The sequence below is a fragment of the Sabethes cyaneus genome, chromosome 1 (assembly GCF_943734655.1).
Source record: "Sabethes cyaneus chromosome 1, idSabCyanKW18_F2, whole genome shotgun sequence".
Classification (NCBI taxonomy): domain Eukaryota; kingdom Metazoa; phylum Arthropoda; class Insecta; order Diptera; family Culicidae; genus Sabethes; species Sabethes cyaneus.
This window is the reverse complement of record NC_071353.1, coordinates 29,411,942-29,436,068: the sequence shown is the minus strand read 5'-3', so window position 1 is coordinate 29,436,068 and position 24,127 is coordinate 29,411,942. Positions and strand designations below refer to the sequence as shown.

General features: G+C 40.1%; 1 protein-coding gene across 1 annotated transcript in view; it reads right to left on the bottom strand.

The window, feature by feature from the left end:
* LOC128732824 (twitchin) overlaps positions 1–8,988 on the bottom strand; it is a 45,767-nt gene extending 36,779 nt beyond the window's left edge. Inside the window, exons 1-4 of the mRNA XM_053826228.1 lie at positions 8,679–8,988; positions 789–810; positions 238–400; positions 26–167 (exon numbers count right to left, since the gene is read on the bottom strand). Of these exons, the coding sequence (XP_053682203.1) occupies positions 26–167; positions 238–400; positions 789–810; positions 8,679–8,988 (637 nt within the window). The remainder of the gene's footprint in view (positions 1–25; positions 168–237; positions 401–788; positions 811–8,678) is intronic.
* Positions 8,989–24,127: the final 15,139 nt, after the last annotated feature.

The following is a 24,127-nucleotide window of genomic DNA, read 5'->3' as shown; positions in this document are numbered from 1 at the left end:
CACGCAGCGAAGCCGGTATACTTACTGTCGAAGTTCAAGCTGATAGTGGCGCTCGATTCGCCCAACTCGTTCTTAGCCGTCACCTTGTACTTGCCCGAGTCCTCGAACGTCACATTGTCGACCTCCAGTGTTGCGAAGTAAAGTTTGCCATCGTTTTGTACTTTGAACTGGAATGATTGAAATGTCAGTCAGTGATTGACGAGTATTTCTGGTTTCTTGTTTAGAGCGAGGACGTACCTTATGCCTTGGGGTGAAATCGATCACTTTACTGTTGTGCGCCCATCGGATTTGCGGTTTCGGATCGGCCTGAATCTGACACTCGAAGATTAACCGCTTGCCATCGTTCTCCTGCTGGATCGAGGGTTTTTTGGTAAAGGTAGGCGCGAGACCGTCGATTTGTCTGCGAACATTGGGGAAGAGTTTCGATTAGAATTGCTCAATTTGGGAGCCCTGATCGTTACGAGAGGAAAGTGAAGTGTTAGGAAACAAACCAAACCGTTACCATTAGTTCAATGGCTACGCACCGTTCTCGCCTTTCCACTCTCTCTGTGGGCATCGGACAAGGACGATCAGCAAGTGTCCGGTTAACAGGCAAACGTCAGTCGGAGCGTAAGCAAGCATTAGCGTGTTGGAAGCGCAGCGATTAGGCATGGAAGGCATTATTGAAAGTTAGTTAATCAGCTGTTTTATAGATAGGATATAGATTTATATAGAACTAGGTTCTATTGGAATTGTGTTAGTTGTTACAAAAAAAGAGATAAATTTGTAGCTTGTTGTAAGTAACTTACTTTTCTACGGGTTCATCAACGGCTGTTGTTGTTCATCATGTATCAGATTATGATTGGCGAAAGTAAGATTCGAACAGTACGAATGGTTAGTCACGTAGAACATGAAAGTGAAGTGATAAAGAATAGAATTTTACTTTTACAGTTGTATGCTGGTAATAGCAGAAAAATTATAATATCTGAAAGAAAATGGTGGTGCTGCTGCTCAGAAGCAGGTAATTTACATTTGCCTAGAATGAACGACCAATTTCATAAATCCGCTAATAAAACTATGAGCTCCATTAAAACTTTCTGGTGTCCGCTATAAAACTGCCTTCCGACCAAGAGGCTTACTCTTCAGAAGGTTTTTGTAACCTATTGAAGAATCAGGCCATAAACTTAAGTATGTTTAAAACGCTCTGCTGAAAGCAGCAGATTATGCTTTCCGCAGAATAACCGCAATCGCCATAATTGAATGAAGCTTTCGCTGTGTTCGACTAAGCTATAAAGCATAAAACTTGCTGCGTAAAGAGCTACATCGCCCAGGCAGCTTCATTGACTTGAAAATATATAGCCGTGAGCAGAAAAATGAATGTTCTACTGTCAGATTATCCTAATTAATTTTATTCATAGCAGCCATGATGAAAAATCTGAAAGAATAAATATTAAATTCTCAGCAGTCTCCATAGTTGTGCAACATATGCGCATTAAATTTTATCGTGCATATTGAAATAAAAAGTGGCTAACAGTAACACGCCATCAAAATTTTGCAATTTTTGAAAACCATTTGCTTAAATTTTATGTACACTCAAGTACTTTTTTTACACGGTTTGTTTTTTCGATTATTAAGAACGGGGCAACTTAGGGACGATTCATTTATTGCTCAATACATTTGGGAGGGGCCCGACATTCGTCACGTAGTTTGTAAATGGTCCCTAAGTTACACCGTTCTTGAGTAATCGAAAAAAACAAACCGTGTAAAAAAAGACTTGAGTGTAAACAAAATAATATATTGATCAGTCAACCTTAGTTTCTTGCAAAATCACTCTAGTTGCATTCTGACATGAAAATCGATTAATAATAACATCCTTTCTGTAACTCACAGTTTTGTTTGACAAATTGTTGTTTGGCGATAAAAAGAATGTTAGAAAACGTCAATAGAGTTTGGCATAAAAAATAATTTTTGTGTTGAACTCTAATACTTTTCATAATAGCAGCAATAAATCTGTTTGGTCAGGGTGTTACCGTGTTAATAGCATAATAAAACTAACGGATTTATTGTGGTTTTACCAGCAACCGCAATAAAATCAATTTTGATTGGTGCGCCATATTGTATTGCTACACCCCACTTATAGTAAGTGTCAGTGATTGAAATATTCATGCATAAGCAGGGTAACAGGTGTATCGCTCAAACATAATTTTCATGTGGCAACTAGATTCTAATTATCTGCTTATATAAAGCGATAGAAAACTATGATCCGCGAAACAGAAAGAGTTGATATTTCTTTACGGTCATTCTTTTCCGAAAAATGATTATCCTCTCTTACGGAAGCATGATAAATATGAATCGTAATCGAATGGAAAAAATCACTTCTAGCGATCAAGAACATAGGAGCAAGCAGATACAGATTCATTGATATCACAACTTGTAAGCAACAAATGCTTTGTCGCGGTCTGTACAGATTATGACAAACATCACATCAGATCATGTTCATTGCTTGATTGCGTTGAGAAGTTTAACAAATACAGCCGATCGGTTTTGTGCAGTACGTGAATCTCAATACAAACAATACGATTATCCCTTTTCTCGCAGCTAGGTGAATTGTAACACTATGATCGACTGCTGGAGATTAATAAGCGAACAAAATATTGTGATTAAAGCTAAAGATTCACTGTTTGTCATGAGCTGTACAGATCTGTGCGTGTGACGATAACTCGCAGATTCGATCAAAATCACTGATTTTCCATCCCTGTCTAATGCAATAATAGGTTTATAGGGAAACTATGGTGATGTCCAAATAAATAAACTCGGTTTTTTATTCCTTTCTCTTGTTGGCTGGTTGCCTGGTAAATTCAATAGTAATCTATGTATTTTCGTCTCTGAAACACGGTATCAACTTCTCCCAAAACAAGAGGGTAAACTCAAAAATTTAAAATTAAACAAATCATGATCGCGTGATTCTAGGGATTCATGAGAAATATAGGTAAACTATGTGCACGAGCAACAATACATGTGTATAAAATATTCTCGCTTCTGTTTTGTTCGGCTGTCATTCGTAGTAGGCACGGTTATCACCCATTTGAAAGGATAAATTGAATGACTGGTAAATTTTTTATAAGAAATGTGATGCAGCCAATTAGTTTTATCGTGATAATAAAGGCAACCACAATACATTTGCTTTATAAACAGTTTTATTATGGTTTTATAGCTAGCTATAAGTAGCTTTAACTTGTATCATCTTGGTATTACTGAACACCGGGAAAAACCACAAACCATAAAACCTTTATAAAATTCAAACTAAATTGAGCGACTTCAGAATTGTTACTTGGGTTGTCAACCTTGAGTGTTTGTTCTCATGTCAGGACAGCTTGACGATTCCACAACCAAGTGAGCGGTCGTACTCCAGATTAGGAGCGGCTCACGACAGCGTTTGATCTGGAGCGGGCGGCTGAATTAATAAATGTATTGCCTCGGCAACTAAACCCAGATGGTAACCTCATCATGGAATTTTGTAGCGTGACCCTACCTAAACCAAGTTACACTGAACAATTAAGAAAATCGTCTCGGAACATGGGGCATGGTCAAAGGCAGAGAAATAAGGGCATAGAATGGATGTTTGGTGCCTGGAACTGCAGTTCGCTGAATTACGTGGGGCAAAATGCAGAATCGCGTGATGGACTAGTAGACGATCAACGAAAGGAAGTATCTGTTGAGAACAAAAGGCAGTTTCTTCAACTACATAATCATAAACGTGCAAAAAAAAACAAAGGTAGACCCGATGATAAGAGGGAAGCAAAGCGCGTACAGTTGACGGCATCGTACGACAGCTGGAAAGATTGAAGAGATTCCCATCGTACACCTGGCGAAAGTTGATAGATTACGGTGCGCCGAAACGGATGTTATCTTCTCCGACAAGCGACGAGTTTTTTTTTACTTTTGCAGTGCTTCGCTGCTTTGCTCTGTCCCCGAATGAGCGTCAGTTTTGTTTCATCTTTCTTTTTCTGTCGGAGCACCAACGAACGCATGCTCTCAAGGTCACAGAGCAGGTCAAATGGTTTCAGTTCATATAATTGCCTGTTCGATATTCCCTTTTGGATACGAAGCAATTAGTCTTTTGTCTCCAGTGTGCGGAAAAAAGATTAGCTCTGCTTGATAGTTATGCTTCTTCTGCGCAAGATGTGTGGTTATAAGAAAAAACAGTTTTCAGGCATCATTTGGAGGCAGAGCAAAGAGTTGAACAAAAAACGAAAGCCCTTGGTCGAGAGCTGATTGCCCTGTCTCTGTATGCTCAAGATGAGTAAAATCAAGCCTGCCAGCAAAACCGTACTAAGCACAAGAAGAAAGTCAGACTGCAGGAAGAAGACGTAGAACTCTCGCTAATGGATGATCATACTAAAGGGTGTCCCACATCAAATTGCACCACGGAAGAAACGCTGTAAAAAATTACCTAATGGACCGATCCTTTTCAAACTTTCAGACAACAAAATATAACCCATTAGTTAGCTTTTGGCATATTTGGTTCATTCAACTTCAAAACCATAACCGTATGCTCGCACCTTACGCTTAACACCACTCAAAAAGTTTTGCTCAACCTAGCTGCCGCTTCATCTGTACGGAAATCCACTTTTTCTTCATGTCTTTCTCAGACTTGACCTCCTTGGGAGTATTTTTCGATGGGCCTTAGTTCCGGTGCGTTGGAGGCGTTCATGTTCTTGGGTACGAAAGTGACTCCGTTGGCTTCGTACCATTCCAATACATCCTTTGAATATTGACACGAAGGTAGATCCGGCCAGGAGATCGTACGGCCCTGGTGTTGCTTCAACAGAGAGAGCAGACGCTTCTGTAGACACTCCTTAACCGTTATGTGTGCGACGGGGTACCCGGGTACCTTTTCAATTTTTAAATAGTTATAACTCATTCAATTTAAAACATACGTCATTGAAATTTTGCGACATCGTAAAACTCGTTGATCTTAAGTAATTGAGGTTTTTTGGTGCATATCCATAAAGGGGTTTAGCAATGAGAGTCACTTGAATTTTTTTATTACGTAGGAGGGCGACAAGGGTACCCGGGTACCCATGATTTGCTATCTTCATAACTTTAGTAATGTTGAACCGATTTGGATGAAACCGATGGCATTTGATTCGTACATTTATCTAGTTTTGATTAGATAAAGCGTTTGGCCATCAAATGACAAGTAGTTCCCGGGAATCGGTAATTCCGGAGCAACATCCGGTAAAACGTGGGAAGCCGCATGTTTTGAAAGAATATCAGCTTTCAGTAAACCTATTAGCTTTGAACTTGACACTGTGGACCCTTTTTTCATCTAATTATATAAATTGGTGACTTTAGATCGCATTGGCCACTCCAGAATTTGGTTCCTGTAGGGATACAGATGGCGAGTTGGGTGCCTAATCCAATATTAGAATTGGTTTAGCGGATCTTTTAGATGTTTTGAACTGAAATGGTCAGTTTAGTACTGATTGATAATTTCGGAACTGGTTCTAAATGTATAACGGATGGTTCTACGTTTTGAACGGTTCTCATAATGCTAAGCATTATCTTGAATCCTGCGGTATCATCTGTGACCCCGTAGAAACCATTTTCGAAATAACCAACCAAAATACATCGAAATGTAAAAAATATCACCTACCGAACTAATTCCAAGAACTTTGATACCCATATTGCTAGGCTTTACCTCCAATCCTGGACTGGCCACCCATGACCCCACAGGAACCTACTCCGGAATGGCCAACCTGATTCATCTCATTATATGAAATAGTACATTGTATGAATTTTTAGAGTTTTTATATCCACATGACTGATTTTCCTGCAATACAATCATTTCTCTTCCTCACAGCGGACACTCTGTCGGAATTCCGGATTTTCGGGCCCTGTATGTCTTTTAGTGGCCAAATGGCCAAATGATTCAAAACTAGATAAATAAACGAATCAAATGACACCTATTTCGTCGAAATCGGTTTAAAATTGTTAATGTTATAACAATTTCAATTTTGGGTACCCGGGTACCCTTGTCGCCCTGCTAAAGGTGTTTTTTTTGTCGCACACATAACGGTTAAGGTAGATCTGCCCGTTTACAGTCCCGGTAGTCAGGAACGGTGCACTCCGTTTGCCACATGATGTATCTCTTGGCCAAATCATGTATTTCTTGGTAAACTATAAAAGTTTCTGCATCCTTACTTCCTCCGGAGCATCAAACTTGTGCTGAGCGGTGAAGTACAGTAGCCCTGGAAGCTGCCGGAAGTCCGCCTTGACGTAAGTCTCATCATTCATTAAGAGAGAGTTGAGGATTTTTCAGGTGCTTGCGCAAAATAAATTCGCAAGGTTGCTTTTCGGGTGACGCTATTTTTTCCAGTTTTCAAAAAACTGACCGCGATAAAAATAGAGTGTAAACACTACACTCTAAACTACTTCTACTCAAATTTTCAAGAGAAAATACCCAATGGATAATTTTCTACAGCGTTTCTTCCGTGGTGCAAATTGATGTGGGACACCCTTTAAGGTTACAACCGCCACGCACGGCCGGCAAATTGACAAGCAGATAATCGGAACGGTTAGTTATAATCTCTCTATTTCTATCTATTATGTGCGTGCTTTGATAAGCATTGGAGGGAAGGAGGGGGCTCACTCGTAGCAAGCGGAGTATTGAGAAATACTGCATACCGTCAGCTATACACAGGATGGCAGCTACGTCAACGGTATGTAGGTATCGCGACATACGCAAGGTAACATACCGAATGTAGCAGCAATGCAGCAGAATGTAGTGTTGGTTTCGTAGTACTTGGAAATCAGAAGAAAAAAGTCATCCAATAGAGACCCGCGACGACAACATATGCGTATTGAGGATTAAGGGTTAAAGACAAATTCTCCACACACAAAGACGAGTTCTACGATAGGGTTAAACAGTCGCCTGACGAGAGACCACAATACGGTATGAACCGGTATGTAAGACAAAATCTTTAATAGAAATGGCCTGGGCCTGATGAACTTTGTGCGGTTAGGCCAGAGAAATGGCTATCTCTAGAACCTATTTTCCTCGTTTAAATATTCGGAAGTAAACTTGGGGACATACTACTCTCATATTCAAAAAAGGCAAAGCTTTATAAACGTCTTTAAGATTTGTCCTTTCTTTATCGACAGACTTCGCAGTCGGTTATTAGAGTACAAAACAATTACGGGGCTAGAGCAACGATCCTACTGACTCTTGCAGCACCGCTCAGCCGAGATTCGAACATACGACAACTGGTTTGTTAGACCAGCATTGTACTTCGAAGCTAGCTGGGCGTACTCCCAAATTAATTATGTGCAGATTGTCATCAATGCGGGGTGCTGTGGAGGAATATTTACGGTTGCATTGAATCGACTGTGAGGAAGGGTGTTGGATACGATGCATGAAATACAGCGTAACCGCTTCATAGCAGAGTATCAAAGAGCGCAGGATTTAGGCAGAAGGCGTATGCTCACTGCTGCGTCTACGTCGCAGAAATACAGAAAAGTATAGATAATAAGACTGCCGTTAATAGTGTTCCGAAGAACCGTGACCATGAAGAGCGCGTGCTCACGTGCAAGAGCCTTTGCTGACATTTATGAACGATGAATAGTAGAGCAATTCCCGAAGTCCCGTAGGTTACAAACTCGTACAAAACTATCGTTGCATAGAACTCTGATCCTCCCAGTGCTCTTTCGCGAAATATAAAGTATGGAAGTCTATCGGAAGTCGATCGACGAGTGCTCAGAGTTTCAAAGCGTTAGTTTTCAACTGCCAGATGCTAGATGCTGCTAGAATCAAGTTGGATCGTTGCACTAGTCCCGTTAATTGTCCTGTATTCTAACAGCTGACTGCGAAGTCTGTCGATAATGAAGGGTCAAGTCTTTAAAGACGTTTAAACCCAAGGCTGTTTTGATTCACGCTTCGGTAAACACCGGAGCCGAGTGTTTTTAGCTGTCTAGAGTGTCTAGGCTTGAAAATTCATATTATGAACCGAAATGTTTTTCTTATCACATTAATGGAGGTCAACATTAATGGAGAATTTGTACTGAGAATACTGTAGAAAACTTTTTCCAAATTCCGAACTGTAATTTGTATTTGAGAGCAGTTTAAATTCAGCCGAGATTTGCACACTAAAAATTTTTTACCGAAAACCGCAATTTTTTGACGAAATTAGAACTGCTGAATGTTCGGTAAAAATTTCGATGATGCCAAACGTTACTAAAAGTCCGAAAACGTTGATATCCATCACCGAAATTTTTACCGAACGTTCAGCAGTTCTAATTTCGTCAAAAAATTGCGGTATTCGGTTAAAAAATTTAAGTGTGTGTTTTAGGTTAGCACCTTTTTAGTGTGCTTTTTGTTTTCCTAAAGCGCTCTGCAGATGGAGCGGCATGCAACAGGCGACACGTCGTATATAGGTAATTCGTTTGCGTGTGGTTTGTATCTCTTCTCTATTCATGACGCGAAGCTGTGAGGCGATGGCTCCGAATTACCTATATACTGGCGTGTCTCTCGTTGCTTGTCGTTCCGTCCGGTAAAGTGCTTATATAGTAACACTGACTAAGATAATCTTGACAATTATATTTTACACCGGAAGTTTTCGCATGGATACAACAAAGTTTTTAAGCACATTTTTACTCGATAAATCACACCAAAACAACACTGACAAAACAATACTTACGACTGAAATTGAGATTGATCGAGGCAGAAACCTCGCCCATACGATTCTTGGCCTTCACCTTGTACAGCCCGGCATCGGTATCGATGACATCGTCCAACTCCAGCACCACAAAGTACTTGTTCTCGCCGAACGACTGAATCTTAAACTTGGTGCGGGCATTCTGTGACAACAGTTCCTCACTGCGGTACCACTCGATCGCCGGTTTCGGCTTCGCGATCAGCTGACACTCGAACACTAGCCGATTGCCATCGTCCTCCTGGCGCAGCTGCGGCTTCTGGGTGAAGCTCGGTGCAAAATCATGGTCCGCCATGGTTTACACACCCGCGCACATACACTGAACTAAAATTTCGTTAACACTGACTTGCCTATGGAAGTGCTCCCAGTAGCAGTACAAACATTTACACTGATTCGGCAGAGGTTGTCCCTCCTCTCGTTTGAATAACTGGGTTAGTGCGATTTCACTGTTCACTTTCCACTATTTTGGGGGCTTTTCCCACTTGCTTCTGACACAAATGAACTTTTCGCTATTTCGCTGACGTACGTGTGTGTGATTCAAATGCTGCGTTCCAACTCTGAAGAAACAAAATTAAAAATAAGACATTAGTTAAGTTCATAGGTAAAGTGTATTTGTTTATCAAAATACATGTTGGCGGTGAGAGATTTGCGGGAACACCGAATTTGTTGATTTTTTAGAATTATCCTATTAGAAAAACACATTTTTTCAAACCTACAGAAGTTCGGCATAGTATAAACAGTCGATCACAGGGGCGTCGCGATTTTCATTCATCGTCGTAAGCATCAATATGTGGCATACCGATCGCCCATCGTTTTTTTTCCTATTATGGCTGATCACTTGCTTCCGGCGGGCCGAAAATAACCGCACTGAATGGGAGAAACATCCGCCAATTTCCGGCGCTCGATATTTTTCTGTTTTGTTTACACTTCCCACCCACGGGTTCGCGACGGACCGACCGATTTGCGTTTGGTCATAAATCTGGATCTGAAAATAGCCATCGCCATTTCGGCCAGAACGGCGGGACCAACAATAGCACACGCTGAGTATGGCAAAGAGGATGATGGCTCGAAATAGAAGTGGAGTTAGTCATATTTTTCGTCGCGGCAAAAAAATCTCGCACTGGGTTCATATATCCGTCCGATCGTGACGGGCTAAATTTATCACCCGCGTGAAGGATGGATGAAAAGCTGAACACCCACCAGCGCCGATCGGGACTAAGAATAAATTCACGAGAAGCGGCAAAAATAGATGATTGGAAATCGCTTGTCTGGTAAAGTATTTCTGTTATCGAGCCGACCGACTGCAAAGCAATGCGGCAATGCGTAGTGATCTTCTGGGTTGAGATCGGGTCGAGGTGTTCCAAGACGTCAGAGTTAAGACGATCGGCTAGTCGACGTTGTTGGTCGGAATTATTTTTCCTCATTAGAAAGCTAACCTTGACATTCGGGTAAATTATTGAAAGAGATGATTAGGTCGGTGGGTGTCCGGGTTGGGTAAATGGATGAGCAATACATAGTTGAAGAGCTGTCACGTGAGATCAACCGCAAGATTTGGTAATCCTGCCGGTATGCCGCGCACTAACAGCAGTGGGATGTATGTCAAATAGTTAATGCACGGAATGGGAAGCAATCCATTTTATGACGTATGTGTGTCGTCCTTATCAATGTATAATTATGAGGAAGTTCGTGCTGTCCTATATTCTTCGACATAAATCTTCGTAGATATGCGATGGTATAAGATCCACAGTTAAAGCACAGACAAACAATCGAGCACTCGCGTTAATTCCATCGTTCAATCAAAAACCACTAATTTTTCAAAAAAGCATGTTTCCAAACATGGCTACATCGCGGCGCGCAAGTGTTGCTTCGAGTTTTCAGTATAAAACCATACAAATGTAAAAATCCTACAGCATAAAACCCTACAAATGTAAGCTACTCCGCAACATGCATAAAGTAAAGCCTTCCCAAAACGCATTTGAAGGAGCTTGAAAATATTTCGAAAAAAAAAAACAGAAGGGTTTTGTTGCAGAGTGAGGTAGCTTTCTTTGATTTGTTTGAAGTTTCTGGGTATAAATTCGTGGACAAGAAAACTTATTTTACGACTTTGACCCATGCACTGCAAAGCAAAGTCTTGAGTCATAAACGTCTTTAAGACTTAACCCTTCTTTATCGGAACATGGTTTGAGCGTTGGCACATCTTCTTTCCAGAGTCTCCAAATTAGGAAAATGGCAGCGTTCATCATATGGTGGAAGGTTTCTGGGATCCGAGTAAATCTGAGTTGCTTATTGGCGATGGAGATAGTGTCGTTGAGTATATAAGGAAAGTTAGTGCGCTATCCAGGACGTCACCAAGATCACGAATGTCCCGCCATGTTGTAATTAAAAGCTAGAGGCTTATCTTTACAGTGAAAAGATATGCCGACGCACTTTGAGATGCTGACGGTAAGCTTGTTACTCGAGCACCAATTTACAAATTTGTCGACTAAGCGCTGCAGTTCAATGCAGTCGGAGTCCATTTTAATTAGCTTGAAGATTTTTACATCGTCTGCATAAAAACCAACAGTCAGGTAGTAGGAGAGCTGACAGTTCATTTATAGAAAGAGAAGAAGTAGTGGTTCAAAGTTGCTCCCATGTGGTACTCCAGAGATGTTAAAAAACGAATTAGAAAACTCGGACCAGATCTTCACACTTAGCCTCCGGTATATTAGGTACGAGTGTAGCCACTTGCAGAAAGGTGCGGAAACTCTCAACTTCTGCAGCCTAGTAAGCAGGAGTCCGCGGTCCACCCGATAAAAATGCTGCTTTCTGGTCTGTGTACACTGTATTCATTCATATTGCATAGTTAGTTTTAGTTTTAGTTAGTTAGTTTCGATAGTTTTGAACGTTGCGCATATCACCCTTCTTGTGTACAGGGAACATTACGAAATCTTTCCCTAGAGTAGGGAACTTACCCTGCTGGATTGTAGCATTGAATAATAGTAAAAGAGGACTAGTAAGAACAGTATAACACTTTTCTAGGATGCAAGATGAAATATCAGGTCAGGTCTGGCCATTGACGAGTATTTTAATTTTCCGATGGAAGTTTCCAAAATCTCTTCTGTCACACGAAAAAAGGTTGAGGTTGACCTAACGAAGTCATCGTTAGGTGTGTTTCTAACAGCAGAGGCAATTCTTTCCAAGGAAGCAGGAAACGAAGGGCTGAAGTGTATTAAATCATGAGCTTTCGTCTCCTTTAACACAAATTTGTTGAAAGTATTTTCCCATATTTTTGGCAGACGAGCTATTTCAAAAACGAATACGTTTGCTAAGAATTTTCAAAATTGGGAAATGTCAAATTCGAAATCTTACCCCCGCTCTGTTTGTTCCGTTCCATTTCATTTATGAGCATTACTAAAAAAAATCTAGAAAAAAAACAAACTTGAAAATGATACATTATTGGCGATTAAACTGTGTACAGGTGCTCCGTCTGTGCTTGGTAAACCGAGAAATCATGGAGAAAATGGCTTCAAAGGCTTCAATTAAACTTTAAAAGTGAGGAAAACCAATTTACTCTTTATCAAATGCATGCTTAACTGCAGCTGCCCTGTCAATGACTACAGTGATGTCTGTGCTAGCAAAACACCTCGTTTTCTTAGCAATTTTCGACCAACATTAGAAAAGGGCGAATAAGCCAAACGTCAAACAGACCGAATGAGAGTTATTTTTCGCAGGAGCAGGATAGGAAAATGAACTCTCACTCGTTCTGCTTGACGTTTGGTTTATTCGCCCTTTTCTAATGTTGGTTGACAATTGTACTGAAAATGTCGAAAATAAAACATGGACCGTATTCTCACAATCAGTTCCATCAGGTCTCTGTTGTCATGCAATGTGAACGAAATCCAGGTGTGAGAATGTTGCTTCCTCCTTCTTCCTCAGGTAAGCATTTCATGTATAACGAACCAGAGAGCGAAAGAGTGTCTACGCTGCATCAGCAGCGAAAAATGCCGCACATTCATGAATTAAGTTTTGAAATTTTGAGATTTTACCATCATTGGTGAGAGCACAATTTGCGATTCTGAGTGTTACCTAGGTGATTCCGCTCACCTGGGGTACTGTACATATCAAATGGGGGTTGTTAGGTAAGGGTCACTGTAAGAATACGGCCCCATGTAATGATATCGTACATGACTATACGCGGTCATTACGTAATATACTTTAGAAAGGGAGAAAATGTCTAATGCAAAGAATGATTAATTGGATGCACTGAAAAATTTCGATATACACCAAAAATATATCGCGTTGTGTAATGGCAGATGGGGCTCGCACCCACGTCTTTGCGGTTGCTACGCGAATGTTTTACTTATTAAACTACTGCCGCCCGTTATATTAGGTTATATCTTGTTTTATGCTCCCAATTCGTCGTTCTCCGTATACGCACAACACACTTTCTATGCGACGTCATAATTTTTATATGACTGCTCTTTGTTATCTACTTGGTTGGTGCGATAGAAACAAGCTGTGCGTTGGCGACAATCACTGCGGCAATTCTCGTGATTAAAACCAACACCGGATTTTCCGATTAATTGGTGCAAAGCTACTGAAAACCGCTAAGCTATAAGCGCCCAAAACCTAACCACTTCTCATGACTCTCGTATATCTCGATTTTTCGGAATTTGCTGTTAGTCCTACGTCAAAAGCTACTTTAGTTAGAAAATTTCTATTTTAAATTCAGAGACCTTCCTATATGGATTGATTCTGAAATAAATATAGAAAATTCAACCTATAATCTGAGCTTACTTATTATAATATAAAATAAAAACCAGCAAAGAATTACCAAACAAACTACTGATATCAGTATCAGTAGCGATTTTTAATGATCCAATATGATATTAGCCCTTGAAAAAGATACCAACAAAGTGTCGAAACGTCGGGAAAACATCAAACCTAAGTCTTGATAAATTTCTCTAAAGACTGCCCTGCCAAATATCAATAGTTGCATTTGCAAATATAAAACAAATGTTAATTAAGAGCCAATATTTTTCTAAAACTTTCATTAAAATACCTTCATTTAATTAAATCGTTTCAATGGTTCAAAAGCTGCGATTTAAAAAAAGTCGTAATGGCAAAAACAGGTGACGCAGGACTACGTAGGTCTCTTTGTAGCGATAGTAACATGTATCCATGCATGTAATCGTTCGATTCTTCATGTTTACATGCTACATGCGTTGTACGTAACATTTATCAAAGTAGTAACATTATATACGTTCAATGCTCAATAGATTACAAAGTTATTTCTATGTGCATTTGGAAACAATTTAACAAAATCAAGAATACAACCTATTGCTTTCCTGCTACCTCACAGAAATTAAAGATTGTTTTTATTACCAATAGTTGCCCCACGTTGAAGAGATTTTACCAGTTCAGTTCCATTTTATCAACAGCACATCTTTTCACTATACTTCCAATGAATCGGCAAACATGCGTATCCATACAGAATCATATCATAACCGAACACTACAGCTGCAGCGCACTTTTCCTACACAGATATCAAATTCACCAAGGTTTAATCGTCTCGTCGTAAAGAATTTGCAATCTGATGGGACAGTGGACTTTAGTCATTTTTTCTGGCACACTTCCCTAATACAGACATCAAATTGGACTACACACTTAAAAAAAGTGCCGAAGTCAGCAAAATTTTGCCGAGATTTGGACAGCCGAGCGTTCGGTAAAATTTTTTTATGATGCCAAACGTTAGTAAAGATCCGTTTACGTCGATTTGCAAAACTGAAATTTTTACCGAACGCTCGGCTGTCCAAATCTCGGCAAATTTTGCTGAGTTTTTTTAAGTGTGTAGGTTTAACCGCGTTCGAGAGAAATTTGTTGGCACGAGGGGGCTATGTCACTCTTTCTGATGTATTTCCCAAGCACGGACATCAAAATGGTCTAGGTTTACTCACGGTGTTAAAAAATCGACTCAACAACGAAGGAACTTTGTCACTTGTTTTTGTTTACTTCTCAAGCACAGATATCAAATTGGTATAGGTTTTAGGGATGGGAACTATCATTAAAAATCGCTACTGATAGCTATCAGTAGTTTCCAGTACGTTACTGATAACTATCAGTAATTATCAGTAATTTTACCCAACACGGCATTGCAGCACAAAATAGGAAATTGTATTAGAACTGCGTTATTTATTGTAAGTTTACATTGTAATTTACTAGGTAGGCTTCATGGGAGCTCGCGCAACTACCGACCAAATTTTCCCTAGTAGCACAGTTGTTACAAATTAGTTGTGTCAACCGATATGTGACTAATTTTAGTCATAAATAAGTTACTGCAACTAAAAGTGCCAAATGTGTGCTGCTTGGGTTACCATTCGACAAATCTTGCAGAAATGTAGCGAGTACTACGTGCCCACGCACAATATTTTTATTGATTTCAAAGGAGCATACGAGAAAGTCGACCGAGAACAGCTACGCACGAAGCCGGTTTTCTGGATAAACTGACATCAAAGGTCAATTACATGAAAGGACATACATGAGAGGCTCAAAGCAATTAAACGCGTGCCTCCCACAGACGGCGACGAACTACAAGTGGTAGATGAGTTCGTCAGGAGATCCAGCGGCGCATTCAAGCGGAAAATCGGGCCTACTTTGCCCTTCGCAAAACGCTACGATCAAGAAGCAGGCTCAACAAGATGGCTCGACCAAGTCGAAAGTGATTTGTGACTTTTGAGACGACTGGGAAATTGGTGACGAGCAACCCAAGATCGAGTTGAGTGGGGCCGACTGCTTGAAACAACACGAGCCACCCCGGCTCTACGCTGCCGACGACAACGACGACACATTGTGTCATTCTCGTCTATCGTACACAACTACCGAAAGTTTAATCTAACTAATTTCTTTAACGGGACGAAGTTACTGTATCACTAAATATCAATAACAGCGAAACCTTACCGATCAGTAGTTAATGATAGTTTTCCCATCCTCAATTAGTTTTAGATCATCGTAAAGAATCTTCCAACCAATCACGAAGCGATTGGTCACGAATTTCCAGTTGGATAATGCTTCATTATTTTCAATTTTTCAATAGTGCGTACTTTGGAATCAATAGGTTTCATTATTGGTATGGATGCGTAGAAGATTTACCGATCGATTGGAGCAAAAATATTTGAAATCGATCTGAAAACTGCTACGCCATTAGTGCTCAAAATCTTTCATTTTTCGTGACGCTCGCATTTTTCTATTTTTTGGAATGACACCCTACCCCAAACCTTGCCGTAAGACGTAGTCCTACGTCAAAAAAACAGGTCTAATATTTTTCGAACAGTTATAAAGGGCATTGGGACTTTTTTAGATTCCGATAGTAGTTTTTTCATGGAGCCGCATTTGGATTATAGACCTGTTACCTTGATTACAGCTCTTGTGTCTCAAGAAATAAAAAATGAAAGAAAAAATTCGACCTTTCTTCTTTTCATGAAAACCCGATGGATTTGAATTAAATGTACCTACTTGCATGAGCCGACTTTGAATTAGTGCTTAAATATGTGTTACGCCTGTGACAAGCGGCCTGTCAATTGCGTCAATCACTGAAAAGCAAAATTTGAGTGAGGTAATAAGTAGTACTTTTGTCAGTTTTTTTAATGTTTGGAAAATGACAGAACGATTGGAGTAACTTTTTTAAATCTAAATCTAAATACAATCTAAAACTTTAAATGAAATTTAGATTTTGCTATCTTAGCGTTTCGTGACGTGCATAGTTCATAGCTATTATATTATACGTAATGCGCTTCCTTCAAGCTCGAAATAATGGAGCTGCATGGTAATTTATTCAGTTACGATTTTTATAATTCCATTTGTAGATAACTATAATCGTCTTTGACAACTAACAATTATTAAATCCCAGGTTAGTGATGAGCATTAATATTCTCAGTAAATTAAACTTGCATTAGCATTTGCATTCAGCGTTGCTAGGTATTAGCTGTTTGACTACAACGATTTTAGAAATCCAGATCCGAAATTTAATTCGAATTTTTGTCGGTAGTCATCTGCAAATAAGCATTATCAGCGTTTTAACATGCCTATTACCTTGTATTAGAACCACGTTCTTCAAATCAAGGAATTATCTGCCAAAAATCGCATCAAATACAATGTTGTTTTAGGAAACTCAGTATTTAAAATTATAATTTAAAAATAAAATTAAGACCTTGCACACAAAAGCAACTTTCTAACTTTCCATTCGACATACCAATAAATTAGTCACTGCTATTTGTGCGAATCAAAAATAAAATACAAGAAGCAGTCCCAATCGTACATTGTTACTGCTAAGTCACTTTAGCGCACAATTTTTTTTTGTTGCCTAAATCATTAAAAGTATTTCTCTACTGTCTGTGGTCGTCTCCCGTTTCAAAATCACCACAACAAAAAGCATTTGAATCGAGTTTATTGCCTCTGATATTAGAGACGAGCGACGAAAATTTTCCGCCTAGCCGTCATCGTAAATTCTTTAGGCAATGACCGGTCGACCGACCGACCGACCGGTCCTTATGGCGATAGATTCGCGTTGCCGACCGACACTTTCCTTTCGCACATTGATTCACCACCGTGCCGTGCAGCAGCAGCATCTTCTGACGCAAGTAATTAAGTAACTGTTATTTTTAAAACAAAAAAAAATTTACCCCTGCTGGCACTGAGATTCATTGAGGCTGATTTTTCAGTTGTTGTTTTTTCCCCTTTGTGCCGACTTTCTTCTACCAGACCTGCATTGTTGGCTGTGGGAGTAAATATGACTCTGATTGAGATTGGGTTGCATTAACACCGGGCGGGCGGGAAATACCTCAAGCGAACAGTCAGGGATCAGTGCTTTTACTTTGTTGTAGGACGTACATTGCACATACCGCAAATCGTGGTTTGATTTTTTTTTGTGCTCGTCATAGGATTTGCTCAATCACCACGTGTAAGTGGAAAGATCGGTTCTTCTTATATTTATCATCGTGAAAGTATAAACGTTATGGTGGGATTACAGTATAGTTGGTTTATTCAATTGGGTAAAATTAGCTACTCTATGGGAATACCGAAAATGTGACTAAACAATCCTGAAATATCATCAGGTGGGAATGTACAGACAAATATAATTTGTGACTCACATTGAACCATGCACTAGTGATTGTCGATGGTTTTGTTTGAGGGATTTAGTAAGTTGATGCACATTCTATTTACTTTATATCTTAAAAATGACTAAGGAATGAAGTAACCGTTAAAAAGTTACTGCCAGTAAAATTCGAAGTTACGAGCAGCAAACAGATGAAACAAAATCTACACTTCTTGCTTGAACTTCGGTTGGTTGTTGCAATCAATACTTTCAGGGGCGTAATAATGGCGCAATAGCTGAAACCTGATATGCTTATCATCTTCATTCTTCAAAGTACAGAATTTATTCACTTTTTTTGAAAGACCTATAAATGAGATCTTTGCAGGTTTTTGTTCTCTTCCACAAAGCAAGTTGAAAGTTTACAAGTGTGAGAATTGAAGTTCAAGTCAATTATACTTAATGGCAACTTTAACAAAATGTCTAAATTAGCAAATGTTGAATTTTCAGCAGTTGTAGTTGTGAAGTAAATACGCATCAAATAACATCGTGCATATTGGTATGAAAAGCACTTAAAATAAATGCTCCATCGAAGTGCAATAAAATATAAAGATTCCCCACAATCTTGTGACCACAGCTATACAATTGTGTCCTAAGCCGGAGGTTCACTAATGAGCAGCTGAGTGCTGCTCTGATCCGGGAGCCATGGATTAACGATACCACAATCCTCGGTCTATCCGGTTCTAATGGTAAGTTGATCTATTGCAATACACAGTCCAAGCCGAGGACTGCCATTCTGTTAAATAAGAAAATAACATTTTCTCCAATTACAGAATTCATCCAACGCGATGTCGTTGCCATAACGGTGGTAGTCCCGACGACTAGAGGGAAGCAGGAGATAGTCATTGCGTCCGCCTACTTTCCAGGGGACAAGGACGAAATACCACCGCCCGAGGTTGCTGAACTTGTGCGGTACTGCAGGGCAGTCAACAAGCCGTTCGTGATAGGCTGCGACGCAAATGCGCACCACACGACATGGGGCAGCTCGGACACAAATAACAGGGGTGAGTACCTACTTGACTATTTTACTTCTAACGATGTGAATGTAATCAATGTAGGGAATGACCCCACCTTTATAAACGCTATCAGACAAGAGGTCCTAGACCTTACTCTATGTACCGCCTCTATAGCTGAGAAAGTCAAAAATTGGCATGTCTCTGATGAACCAAGTTTATCAGGCCACAGACATATCATTTTCGACATCGAGGCTAATCCTCTAAAGAGAGAATAATACAGGAATCCGAGGAAAACTAATTGGAGTTCCTTTAGGGATCATCTGATTGCCTCACGTAATTCCTGTCACAATAATATACGAACTCCAGTTGAGCTGGATATCGCCGCTAGTGACCTGCAATGTAGGATCACAGACGCGTATAACACAAACTGTCCCGTAAACACGCGAGCAGTTTGCCGCGATGTGCCCTGGTGGAATCCCAAGTAACAATTTGGGTTTTATTACACTCTTATGATGGCATTAATGACCAAAATTGGTCATGAAAACCGCCATAAGAGTATAATAAAACTCACATTGTTGCTTGGGATGAGACGCTTAGCAATCTCCGTCGGAAGGCTGGGCGTCTGTTCAACAGGGCCAAAATCACGTCTAACTGGGAAGACTACAGAGCTTCCCTCACCAAAGCTGAGCTACGCAAAGCCAAGAGGAAATCACGAGTTAAATTTTGCGAAAGCATTCAAACTCTGCCAGAGGTTACGCGTCTGCAGAAAGCGATGTCTAAGGACCACTGCAATGGTCTAGGGCAATTGAAAAAAGAGGATGGGAGTCTTACTGTTGCCATCAGGGAAACTCTGGAAGTTCTGATGAACACGCAATTCCCTGGTTCGACAGTGACCACTGGACAAAACATAGGCGGGCAACAGTGCAATGGGTCATTACACAATGTGCCAAATGATTCGGTTCTACTTGCACGCCGATTGTTTACGGAGGCTTCGATCAATTGGGCACTCAGCTCTTTTGAACCAATGAATTCTCCAGGTCCGGATGGTATTCTACCCATTTTCTTACAAAAAACGAACGGTGTTATAATGTCCGAGCTCATCAACCTCTTTCGAGCCAGTTTCACTTTGGGATATATCCCGGAGAATTGGCGGAAAGTAAAGGTGGTGTTCATACCTAAGGCTGGCAAAAAAGACAAAACCATGCCTAAGGCTTTCAGACCGATAAGTCTGACTTCAACGCTTCTTAAGCTGATGGAGAAAATCACGGATAACTATATCCGCAATGAGTTTTTAAAAGACATTCCGTTACATGTAAATCAGCACGCATACCAACACGGTAAATCTCAGGAAACCGCACTGCACAGCTTAGTGACGTTAATTGAGAAATCGCTCAAATATCAAGAGACGGCACTGTGTGCTTTTTTTGATATTGAAGGCGCTTTTGATAACACGTCCTTCGCGTCAATTAATACGGCTCTCTGTCAAAAGAGAATCGACCACACTACAATGAGCTGGATTCAAGCAATGCTCTCGAGCAGACAAATTACAGCATCATTGGGAGATACGTCGGTCACGATTTTGGTGATGTCCAGTCCAAAGGATGTCCACAGGGAGGAGTTCTGTCTCCCCTGCTCTGGTCACTGGTGGCCGACGCACTCCTTCACAAGCTATCACAGCTTGGTAATGAGACCATTGCTTACGCCGACGACATTGTACTTATCGTCAGAGGAAAGTTTGACGCAGTATTGTCAAGTCGCTTGCAAGGAGCTCTAAACACCACCATGTTATGGTGCTCACAAGAGGGACTTAATGTTAACCCCACCAAAACAGTCGTTATACCCTTCACTAGGCGAAGGAAGCATACCATTACTCCCCCTATACTGAATGGTGTCAGACTGGGCTTCAGTAATGAAGTCAAACACCTCGGAATAATTCTCGATAAAAAACTGAACTGGGCTGCCCACCTAGATTATGCTGTTAAGAAAGCAACTTCGGCAATCTGGGCATGCAGCTCACTGTTTGGCAAAACCTGGGGATTGAAACGTCAACTAGCCTTTTGGTCATATACTACTATTGCACGGCCTAGGATAACCTATGCTGCAGTCGTATGGTGGCCAAAGGTGAATGAGGTGACAGCCCAAGCCAAACTTAACAAAGTTCAGCGCCTGGCCTGTCTTACAGTTACCAGTGCCATGCGTACAACGCCTACTGCAGCCATGGAGGCAATGCTATGCTTACTGCTTTTGCATCTTCATGTGAAGAAGGAAGCAGAGCTAGGCGTACTACGGTTGCAAAGGAGTAAAACTATTCTCGAAGGTGACCAAATCGGTCATCTTCGCATACTTCGGGAGTTCAATCTGACACCCTTAGTAACTTCAGTCTCTGACTGCATGGAAGCCAGGACCAATATGGACGTTCCATATGAGGTGATTGAAACAGATCGCTCAATGTGGAATAATGGAGGGCCCGATCTTCCATCTGGAACTATCTACTTTTTTACAGATGGTTCAAAAATGGGGGCCTGCACAGGCTCCGGAGTCTACGGTGTCATCCGACAACTGCCGCTTTTGTAACTCTGAACCTGAAAGTTCAGCGCATCTGCTCTGCTATTGCGGAGCTCTTGCATTATCAAGGCACAACTTCTTAGGAAGTTTCCTTCTTACTCCATATCAGGTATGGAGCCTAAGTCTCAAAGCGGTCATTGGCTTTATAAACCATGTAGTACCGAATTGGGGCACAGGATTGCAACTATCCCGCTCAACTCCATCAATGGGTATGAGCGATCCGTAAACTGTGTACAGCAATCGGGGCCTGCCACAAAAGACGATCATTAAGACTGTCGCAGTGGCCTTTTAACCCAATGCCCTTCTGGCATACAAAAAAAGCTCTAGTACAAAAAGAATGCTAGCTAGCTTAATTCTATTGTTTCCATTCGAAAGCTGAAAAAATTTTGTACTGAAAACTAAAATCTCATACTTCATGACATTTAATAACTTTTCAAAAGCAAAAAGCTTTGAAATAAGTGTTTCTCACAGCATTTTCAAAACATTTCTACTAAAAAATCGTGATAAAGTTTATCGTTCTTATCTACCAATTTAGCTCTGGTACCGATCTGATCTACAATTCGTTCTTTGACGTGAAAAGGTTATTTCTTTTAGTTTCTTTGCAATTTAATTTTAAGCGTATTGTTTTGGATGCAGAATTAGTATCTGAAAACTGCACGAATTCATACACCACGCATAGCACACTAGCTCACCGTGTGCTACGGACACGGTCTGAAAGTTTGTATGAAAAACATCAACGAAACAGATTTCTCGGATCTCTCTAGAACGTTTCTGAAAACGATTGCAGCATCAAAACGTATTCTCCGGAATAACATGCAAATAAACAAACAAACATGCGAATATTCAATATGAACACATGGCTTAGCTAATTGTGAAGCAACGACACTCCAGCACGAGTATGGTTGCAGATTTCCTGACGATTGTTTAACTAATGCAAGTGTATAAACACAAATCCAGAAGTGTTCGTTTGTTTACACAATGATTTTAATTCAAGAACTTTTACGACAACACACCGTCGTTTCCGGGAAGGTACGTTGTTTTCAACGTGTCAGTAAGTGGCATCAGCGATTGACTATGAAGTTTTGCCGATTGTAGGAAATGCTCCTAAGACAAGCATAACCCGAGCAGGAGCAAAGAGCAAAATTATATCAAAATGTGTTATTGGAAATCGAATAACTCATATAAAAATTTGGTCTTGTTTTGGCTGACATAGTTGGTAAAATAACAAAAAATAATATCAAAATTTTACTCATTTAAGGCCAAAAGAATAACTACTTATGTTATTCGAATAACAATGCAATAACATGAGTGTATTCAGAGTTTAGAATAGCATATTTTAGTATTATTAAGGTATTGAATAAAAAATGCAGTAGTATATGAGATATTAAAGAATCATTTTATACAATATTTATAATCAAAAATCTTTTTAATCAATAAAAAAAATTTATGAAATACATCGAATGTCATTTTAAGGCCAAAATAAGATATGATAACAAAATCAGTTATTAAACTCATCTTACAACCACTGTTTGAAATATCTACTCAATAACAAAATATACCATTATAACACAGTTTGATATTGTTTTCATATTATTTTGCTCTTCGCTCCTGCTCGGGAAGCCAAGTTGCACCACAGCCCCGTGTCACATTGGAAGGTGTGGAGCGTGCTGAACCGAGTAAAAATGCATCTTTTCCATTGGCGGAACTAGCGCTCATTTCTAGGGGGGGCTATAGCCCCCGGCATTTTTTCGACCATTTTATTTCCTTGGCATATTCATATTAAATGCACATTGATGCATGAGAACTTTAAAATGTGATGCATATAAAAATTACTCTCAAGTTTTTATTATGTAAAGTTATCTAACTATAGTTTTTTCTTAAATTTAAAAATCTAGCCTAATTTTTCTAGGGGGGGCTAAATGTCTCCTAGGGGGGGCTTAGCCCCCCCTAGCCCCCCCCCCCCTAGTTACGCCAATGATCTTTTCCACACGACAGGTTCAAGAGCTGCTACCTGCGGATAAACCTAAGTCGCTTGAGGTTTGCATGATTATGCAATCAAAAGTGGAGGAGATCCCTTAATTTATGAAAACCATTGTAGTTGCTGTTTTGTTTTTCGTACGTGTTAAAGCATTTCCGTCGCACGCGGTGCTCTAGCGTGCTTTGCGTGATGTATGAATTCGTGCAGTTTTCAGATACTAATTCAACACTCAACACGATACGATTAGAATTAAATTGTTTCACGTCTCACGTGAAACTTCTGAGAAGCTAATAAATTTCATGAAGTAGCAGGTTTAAAGGCTATTTTCGGTACAAAATTTTTTCAGCTTACGGATGAAAGTAAGTGAATTGAGCTAGCTAGCATACTGTTTATACTAGAGCTAATTTAAGGTAAACAAAACGGAAAACTAAAAATGGTTAATAACTCTGTAACGTTGCAGATTACACTATATGTGTAGAAATTTTTTTTATCTAATATTTGCATCAAGCTTCCTAACACTCTGTATTTGTCTGGTCTGGATATAACCGTCCCAATAGTACCATAAAACTTATAGGGTAGTTGATAACATTTGCTTGACACCAATTTTGTATTGCTAGACCACTATACATATTATTCCATCAATGTATTGCTATGCCAGTGTGTTGCTAACAAGGGATTGGCGTGGCTGTCAAATTCTATGTCTTGGGTATTTCTTCAGAAGGATGTAAGTAGCAGTAAAACATTTTCTTCGTGTCTCCTCTCTTTCGCTTATCACGGTGATGCAATTGCACTTTGACACATCTGCTTT